General features: G+C 49.1%; 1 protein-coding gene across 3 annotated transcripts in view; it reads left to right on the forward strand.

Annotated features, from left to right (window-relative positions):
• The window catches only part of WDR37 (WD repeat domain 37), a 57085-nt gene extending 48524 nt beyond the window's left edge, over positions 1-8561 (forward strand). For all 3 annotated transcript variants that reach the window (XM_068559569.1, XM_068559568.1, XM_068559570.1), the window contains exons 12-14: positions 2454-2588; positions 3043-3157; positions 6067-8561. In XM_068559569.1, coding sequence (XP_068415670.1) covers positions 2454-2588; positions 3043-3157; positions 6067-6198 — 382 coding nt within the window. In that variant the 3' untranslated portion in view covers positions 6199-8561. The remainder of the gene's footprint in view (positions 1-2453; positions 2589-3042; positions 3158-6066) is intronic.
• The last annotated feature ends 396 nt before the right edge of the window (positions 8562-8957 follow it).

The raw sequence follows: 8957 nt of genomic DNA on the forward strand, positions 1-8957 counted from the left end.
CTGACCCTGGAGAGGGCGGCTGGGAGAGAAAATAACAAGTGAGACCGAGGCCCTGCACGCTATGTGCGTTCCCTGCTTTCTTCCAGGAGCAGTTGGACTTTAAATCCTGAAAAATTAAGTGTGATGCAAAACTGACTTTTCCTTTGAATGTTTTTTTATCTCAGGGTCTGCTTTTTTGGGAGCCGGCCCTCAAGGACTCTCCAGAAGTGTGTTTCATTTGGAGATGAGTTTTCTATTTCTCATTCAGGCATCAGAGATCTTGAAACACAGGAGACGTGAGTCTCTAACTTCTGAAGAGCACTCCTGATCGGAAGGGCAGTGCTCTCTGAGATCCTGGGTGTTGCCGAAGACTTGTTACTCTGTGGGACGTTTAGCTTGGAAGGCACAGCTTGGAAGCCAGTGGTCAGGAAGGAGGGCAGTGGCCCGATCCCCTGCAAGCAGCACCAGTCACAACGGGTCTCCTGTGTGCGGGTGCGGAAAGGCGTTCTGGTCCGTGTGTCATGTCACATCTGTGGGACTGCACTTCACGTGCCCTGCCGCGATCCTAAGCAGGCAAGAGCCACCCGACGCCTCCTGGGGTCTCCTCAAAGGTGGAAGAGCAACAGAGGTTCAGCCTGGGTCCCTGTTTCTGGAGCGCTTGCTCCTCTGGCTTGTACTTCAGGTGGGAAAGTGTCACTTTGCTCCGTCGGAAGCTATGTCCTAAGAATTAGAGGTAGGAGCCCTGCAGATGGTGCCCAACGGGGAGCCAGAGGAGTCGCTGCCTCCGTGTCTCCCAGGCTGGCATTTTCCACATCATGTATTTCCTTACTTTGCTGGAAAATTTCGGCAGATTGTTACACAAAGCAGCCGTGTTTCTGTGTGGTGGGGGGACAGCTGTCAGTCCTAAAGAGCAGCGCGAGCTCTCTGGGCGCTCTGTTGATTGAGGCCCATGGAGGGAGCAGAACATTCCAGGCTGCGCAGCGTGTGTGGTGAGTAGGTGCCGCGCCGTCAGCTGGAGGCACACACTCGGCTGCTCTCGGCAGCAAGATAAATGAGGCAGTGGGAGCTTGGCGGAGCCGAGCCTTCCCACCCGCCCCTGAGGGACGTGCGTCGGAGGGGCCTTTAGAAGGATGGCCTCACTGGCTTCTCCCTTTGATGCCCTACAATACCTGTCAGGGTCGTGATTTATTGAAAACCTGACGTCTTTCAGCATTTCATTAACATAGAGTTAGACGAGCTTTTGTGGGGATTTTTTCCCACTAATTTAGCAGAATGTTAACTGAAATTTAACTTGGCCAAACCTCCTGAGGCCTCGAGTCCACAGGGAAATCACAGGCAGCAGAGGCATCTGCCCCCAGAGCCTGGCCAATGGCCAAGCTGCTCAGACAGCGCTGCGCCTCGGCCCTAAGGGGCAGCAACACCTCGTTTCTGCTCAAGCCCTTACGGTGTCCTTGTTCTTCAGATGGGGAGTTCAGGAGGGTTATCAGGTTGCTGTTCAGGTTTACCCTCACTTCCGCCTTTCTCCCTGTGGTGCACGTGGCCTTTGATTTTAACATAGTGCCCTCCAGGTCCATCCACGTTGTCTGAAGTGGCAGGATTTCATTCCTTTTCGTGGCTGAGTAACATTCCATTGTATATATGTATACCACATCCTCTTTATCCATTCATCTGTTGATGGACACTTAGGTTGCTTCCATGTCCTGGCTATTGTAAATTATGCTGCTATGAACATTGGGGTGCATGTGTCTTTTTGAATTAGTGTTTCTGTTTTTTTCAGATAAATACCCAGGAGTGAAATTGCTGAATCACATGGTAGTTCTGTCTTTAATTGTTTGAGGAACTTCTGCACTGTTTTCCGTAGTGGCTTTACCAATTACATTCCCGCCAACGGTGCACAAGGGTTCCCTTTTCTCCACATCCTCCCCAATGCTTATCTCTTTTTGATGACAGCCATTCTAACAGGTGTGAGGTGATAGCTCATTGTGGTTTGATTTGCATTTCCCTGATGATTAAAGATGTTGAGCAAATTTTCATGGGCCTATCGGCCATTTGTAAACCTTTCTTGGAGAAGTCTGTTCATATCTTTTTTAAAATTGGTTTTTGTTATTGTTGGAATGAAATTTTTTCCAGTGTTCTGATTAAATTGATTGAAAGTTGCAGTTGGGATGGATTTTTTTTTAATCATCTGCTGTATAGATTTTGGCAGGTTCTGTCTAATCTAGTCCATCTCTTCTGGGAGCCTTTCCTTGCTCCGTTGCCTGGAGAAGTTGAGGTTGAGTAAGAGAGGTCAGCTGTGCTCAGCTGCATGCCCTGCGGAGGTTTAGGTGGGAGGGCCAGTGAGCGGGGTACACGACTTGCAGCGTTCACATCTCCACCCACCTGCCAGGGCCTCTGGCAGCAAGAGCATGTGTCTGTTACGCAGTGTGGACGGGAACTTCCTGATGAGGTTCTGACCCTGTGTCCTTTACTTGCAGCACCGTGACCTCTGCCGTGTTCACCGTAGGAGATAACGTGGTCTCCGGCAGCGACGACCGCACCGTGAAGGTCTGGGACTTGAAGAACATGAGGTCCCCCATCGCGACCATCCGCACGGACTCTGCCATCAACAGGTGACGGCGGTGCTCCTCACATGAGCCATTAGTGTGGCTTGAAGGGGGCCTTGTGGCTTGTGTCTGCTTCATGTAAATTTGTGTTTACTTGGTAGAGCCCTGGGAAAAGTGGTTTAGACTCCTGGGAAAATATTTTTTATTGATTCTCTAATGCATATCTGGTATTCTATAAATACTGAAACTTGGGTGTAAAGTCAGGTTGGTGTATTGAGCTTTGTAAGAATAAGAATGAGCCATTTATGGCCAAAGGTTACTGAGTAGTACATACGTGTAAGTTACATGTAAGTAACTTGGCCTGTTTCCTGATGCCCTAGGCAGATAATACCTGTGGTTTGCTGGTGTGATTTGCCTTGAAGTGTGAATAGTATGAAATCCCTTACTGCATCGTAATCTATAAACTCAGAAACTTGTGCTGTCATTGTTTTGTATGTAACCTGACTTTATCTCTTTGTAGGATCAATGTGTGCGTTGGCCAAAAAATCATTGCCCTCCCCCATGACAACCGCCAGGTGAGGCTGTTTGACATGTCAGGCGTGCGGCTGGCGAGGCTCCCACGCAGCAGTCGGCAGGTACGTGCTGGGGCCGAGTCTGTTCACAGGGAGCCTGGGGTCCCAGGCCCAGCATCACTGATGGATGGGAACTCCCAGCCAGTCCGGGCGTGTCCAGTGATCCAATAGCCCTTCACAATAGAGAGAAATTAATTCTAACAGTGTATTTTATTTAACCAAATGTATCCGAAATAACATAATTTCAACATATAGTCAATAGAAAAATATTCACGATTTTTACATTCATTTTCTTACTAAGTCTTTGGTTGCTGGGTTTCCATTGGAAGTATTTAGTCTGTATTTGGAGTGCATAAAATTGAAAGCGAGAAACATTGCCTGATACCTGAGCTGAGCAGCAGCTTTTAAGTTTAAACTGAGATAATCAGTCTTTCAGTTCCTGGTCTCCCAGCTGTGTTTCAGAACTCCCTGGGCACAGCAGCTGAACTCGCCGCCAGGCAGGCGTGTGCCGTTGTCCTGTGGGGGTGGTGGTCGTGGGTCCTGGAGGCACCTTTCCGTGGCGGTCGTGTCTCCATTTAGATGCACTTTCTCGTGAGGCAGGGGTCGCTACTGGTTCAACTCGGACCGCGCAGTGCAGGAACCGGTCTCGCTGGGGGGGCCTGGGGCTCCGCAGCACCAGCTCAGACCTGCGGAGTCAGCATATCAGGGCGGGGTGCACCTGGGAACCTGGGCAAGTCCAAGTTCAGGGCCCAGCCTCAGCGCCAGCGGGCAGCAGGTGGAGCTATAGTGGACGAAGCTCCTGCTTTCGGGCAGCACCTACAGGCTCTGCTCCGTGGAGCCCACACACACCCACTCTCTCCCCGGCTTCCTTTGGCCTTTTCTGCATTCACAGTGGAAGCTGTGTGGTGGGTCAGCCAGTCCCTTGTTGTTTCCAACAGGGTCTGTGCCTGACCCTGCAGTCAGTGTGTCTGCACCCCCTAGTCTCCTCCGCTGCTCCTCCGCCTTGTCCTGGGCAAAACCTCGCAGCGGTTGCTGAGCCGCGGGCCCAGGGCGGTTTTGGAGGCAGATGGGCAGGTAGATTGGTAGATAGGGAAGACACCTCTGCTCTAAGTGGCACCAGCTTCCCAGAGGTCCTCTGTCCTTCAGACAAAGCCATGTCTTCCCTTTTGCAGCTCTTAAGTGTACCGTCCCAAGTTAGTTATGGAGCTTTGTTTTCTTTGAGTGCACTTCATAGACAAACTACTCACGAAATTAGAATAACTCAGGAAAGCTTCACCACCCCAACAAAGCCATGAATTGCTTGTCCAGGCAGCTTCACGTTTGCGAACTGCTGGGTATCACCGACGCAGCACCTAAGCTGCACCTTAACCAGATAGGATTCTCTCTCTTAGGTGGGCCTCAGTGTTAAATAGAACAGCTGTACAGCATGTGAGGTCTGCATTCTGACCCAGGAGCCCAGGTCCCTTCATGGCTTTGAGAATCTTCTTCCTCAAGAAAGAGGGAGTTCCAAGCAGTTCTTCGTGGTACTAATTCCATGGAGACAGTTTCATTTTTAATTGTCTGTAAACATTCAGCCTTGTAGGAATTGTAGAATTCGCTTGTGCTTGAATTAATTTCCTCCTAAAGTGGTAGGTGAAATAGATTTATTTATTTATTTAGCTTTTTTTTTTTTTTGGCTGCGTTGGGTCTTCGTTGCTGTGCACGGGCTTTCTCTAGTTGTGGCGAGCGGGGGCTACTCTTCGTTGCGGTGCACGGGCTTCTCGTTGCAGTGGTTTCTCTTGTTGCGGAGCACGGGCTTCAGTAGTTGCAGCACGGGGGCTCAGTAGTTGTGGCTTGCGGGCTCTAGAGCGCAGGCTCAGTAGTTGTGGCTTACAGGCTTAGTTGCTCCATGGCATGTGGGATCTTCCCGGACCAGGGCTCGAACCCATGTCCCCTGGATTGGCAGGCAGATTCTTAACCACCGCGCCACCAGGGAAGTCCCGAGAGTTTCTTTTACTTATAGAATTTCTGTCAGCTTTTCTGAATCCTACCTCTTGTACCTGTTGTATGATATTATAGTAACATGTTAGTGTATGTATCTGCTATAAACTTTCCAAGTTATCTGCAATATTTTTTCCAACATTCTGATATTTAACTGAATTCCTGAAGGTGGCGGGAATCTACTTGAAAGGTCATCTATTTTATCCTTGTTTTATTTGGCACCAAAGGTATATTTCTAGCTCCTTTATTACCTGAGCCGATTATTTATTAAAGTGGTATTTGGGGTCTTCGAGTGAATTTTATTTACTGTTTCCCACATGTCACCCAGCCTCATTTATTCATTAAAAATTTCCAGAGTGACCATTTATGTATTCTTCCTGTTGACTGTGATCTGACTCCTTTTTTTTTTTTTAATAAATTTTTTTATTTATCTATTTATTTTTGGCTGCATTGGGTCTTTGTTGCTGCACATGGCCTTCTCTAGTTGCAGTGAGTGGGGGCCACTCTTTGTTGCGGTGCACGGGCTTCTCATTGCAGTGGCTTCTCTTGTCGCGGAGCTCGGGCTCTAGGTGCACGGGCTTCAGTAGTTGTGGTGCGTGGGCTCAGTAGTTGTGGATCGTGGGCTCCAGAGCGCAGACTCAGTGGTTGTGGCTCACGGGCTTAGTTGCTCCGCGGCATGTGGGGTCTTCCTGGACCAGGGCTTGAACCCGTGTCCCCTGCATTGGCAGGCGGATTCTTAACCACTGCGCCACCAGGGAAGCCCTGACTCCTTTTCTTGAAGAAAGAATTCTGAGGCGCTGGTGAGCCTCACTGAGTTCATCCGTGTTCCAACCCCTCATTTCGTGGAGGCTTCTCCACCAGCAACACAGGAGGTGTCACTTGGACTAATTGTGTTCACGGCTCTCATTTCCGTTGGGTCGCTTGGGCGTGTGTGGTTCATCTGGTCCTGCTTGGGGAGCCCTGCTCTGACTATGCTGTGTGCTTGGTCGCAGGGCCACAGGAGGATGGTGTGTGGCTCGGCCTGGAGCGAGGACCATCCCGTGTGCAACCTGTTCACCTGCGGCTTTGACCGGCAGGCCATCGGCTGGAACATCAACATCCCGGCACTGCTGCAGGAGAAGTGAGGGCACCGCTCTGAGGCTCCTCGGCAGCCAGGGACTGCGACTGCCGGCTCGCCTGGCGCTGGGGAGCCGTTGCTGTGGGTGGTGGATGCTGAGCGGGAGGTGTGTGCTCTCTCCAAGCTGTACCCAGCCTGCATGAAGCGTCCAGAGTGGCCCCTGTTGTTTATTTCTGTGTTGTGTGTGTTGGCATCACGGGCCGTAGAGGTGGAGCCCCTCCCGCGGCTGTTGGTGTTGAGTCCCTGGGTGTGTTGGGGTGACAGGAGGGCGTGGTGTCTGCGCAAGTGAAACATGAACCCTGTTCTCACTGGGAGGTGTCAGTGGTCTCCACGTTTCTGGAACGATGATCCGCTTCTGCCTTGTCCTGGCAGGAGCGAGCAGGGACCTCACGCTCAGGTCTGCGTGGGGTTCCAGCGTGTGTTAACTCAGCTTCACGTCTGTGTTCTGTTACAGTTCTGTAAAGTCAACTTGGATTTTAGAAGTTAAAAAAAAAAAAAGCATAGAATGTTGAATTTGCAACATTTGGATAGTTTATTTTGAAAAGAAAGAGTTTCTGCTCTTTTTATAGAAAATCATTTGAGTCTCCTGAAGTCTCATGCTAGCAAATTCTAAAATATAATGATTCTAATCACTGATTCCAGGTATTAAGCAAAATTTAAAGCACTTTAGTTTATAGCTATGGTTATAAACAGTTTTTAGAAGTTTCAAATGACTTGTCCATTGAATGTGACTTGACCTTTTTAGAAGGCCCTGCTACCTGAAAACAAACCTTATTTATTTTCTACACCTTGGGTTTGCATGTTTCCAAGTGGGTTCACTTTCTGGGTGGTATTTGAGAGCCAATAATGCAAATAAATGAGTACTACCTCAAAAGCAAAGTATTTGGAAAACTTGGGGTGTCACTGTTACCTGGTTCATGCACTTTTTGATCTAGAGCTGGAACATGAGTTCGTTCAGAAGGCAGGAGAGGCCAGCGCAGCCCACGTACCTGAAGAGGAAAGGCTCCTTCCTCACTAGCTGCCAGCTCCCAGGCGGCAGGTGGCTCTCGGTGCCCCCTCTACCAGGGAGTCTGTCAGTCTCGCCTTCTTGGGACTTTCTACCTGGTGTTCGTGAGCCATGTTTCTTGTTGAGTTACAGTCTGATAACGAGACATCTCAGTGCCCCTCTCACATATGTAACCCTTGGAGGCCAGCGCTGGGACAGGCACCGGAGGGTGACATTGGAAACTATCGTGATGACCCAGTCCCGGTCACCGCTTCCGTTTTGTGGTGTCGCAGGCAGAGTGTCCCTAGAGATGGCGCCTCGCCCATGGCTCCTTCGCCTCAGGGCCTGCGGTAGACCATCTCAGGCCTCTTGCCCTGGGTCATCGGGTCTGGTTCTGAGATGACTCCTGGCCGGGTAGGAGGGTGGGGCCAGGGAGAACCAGAGCGAGGGACAGACAGCAAGAGTTTTAGGGCAGCTTTATAACAACAGCAGCTCAAGAGCTGGTTGTTAGAGTCTGACGTTCCCCAATGCCAGGGTCAGGACGGCGCAGGCTGCCGCCTGCCCTTCTGGGGTCTCCACAGCAGGGCTGTCCGCACATGCCGGCTCCTCTTCTCCTTCACTCTCACGTCTGAGTGTCTTAGAATTACTTTTGGAAACGTTGGGAAATGTCTGCAGGTCGCTAAGCCAGGTTTAAGAACCAGATCTCTGCTGGATTAAAAAATTGGAAGCGTGTAAACATATGTGTGTGCGGCCACGTGGCCTGTGCAGACGAGGCTCCGCTCGCAGCCATGTCTCCCTTGCCCCCTTCCCGTTCTTCCCCAGGGCTTGGCCCTTCTCAGGAGCAGGACCCGCCACCATGGCTGAGAGGGACGTGTTCAGGCATCGTGAAGGAGATGGGGGTAGTGAGTGTGTGTGTGTGCACGTGTGAGTGTCCGCGGGTTTGTGCATGTGTGTGCCTGAAATGAAGTCGTGTGACCAGCTGCCTTGACCATATCTGAAATGGTGTTTAGAAGTGGAATTGGTTTTGTCCATGTGCCGACATGTCCAGAATTTCATTTAATAACAGAAAGAGATGGGTGGTTACTGAAAACCGTGTTGGTGGAGAATTTCATGAGAGGTATGTTGTTGGATGAAGGGGCGCCCTTTCTCAACCACTGCACATCAGCTTATGCAGAGCCAAAATTCTGTACCTGTTTTGGAATCTGAAGAATCCTATGTAAGTCATCTGTTGCTTAAATCTGTGAAAAAAGTTTCTTTTGGGGAGAAGGTGTGCATTTATCAGTGTTGTGTAGAAGCAGTTGTTTTTGTTGTGTTGATGTAATTGTTTTTAAGTGTTCAGTGTCTTCAATGCAGTATGAAATTCATTAAAAATCCATGTTCTGTAACTGCTGTTGTAAAAGTGTTGTTATTAGGAGTCTCTTTTTTTATTATTTTGCCTTTTTTCATGTTTTTGCTTTGGTAAAGCATTGTTAATGGCTATTGAACATCACAATGATGTAGAAGGTAAACAAATTAATTATAGTATTGCCCACTTAAAAAGTTTTAATTTTAGACTTAAAAGCTCAATTGTGTTATATTTTCTATCTGTTATGCTATAATTTAATGATCCACATTACACTTCTCCATTCCTGCGTCACCACCCCAAAATTTCTGAAGGGAGTTAACAATTTGACAAAATACAGGCATTTGTCAAAGTTCCTCAGAGTTTCATAAGACGCTTGTCCTGTTCTTACTACAGTTAAGCTTGTTTGAAAGTTGAAAAAAAATTGCGGTAACAGAAC

The sequence above is a fragment of the Eschrichtius robustus genome, chromosome 1 (assembly GCF_028021215.1).
Source record: "Eschrichtius robustus isolate mEscRob2 chromosome 1, mEscRob2.pri, whole genome shotgun sequence".
Lineage (NCBI taxonomy): Eukaryota > Metazoa > Chordata > Mammalia > Artiodactyla > Eschrichtiidae > Eschrichtius > Eschrichtius robustus.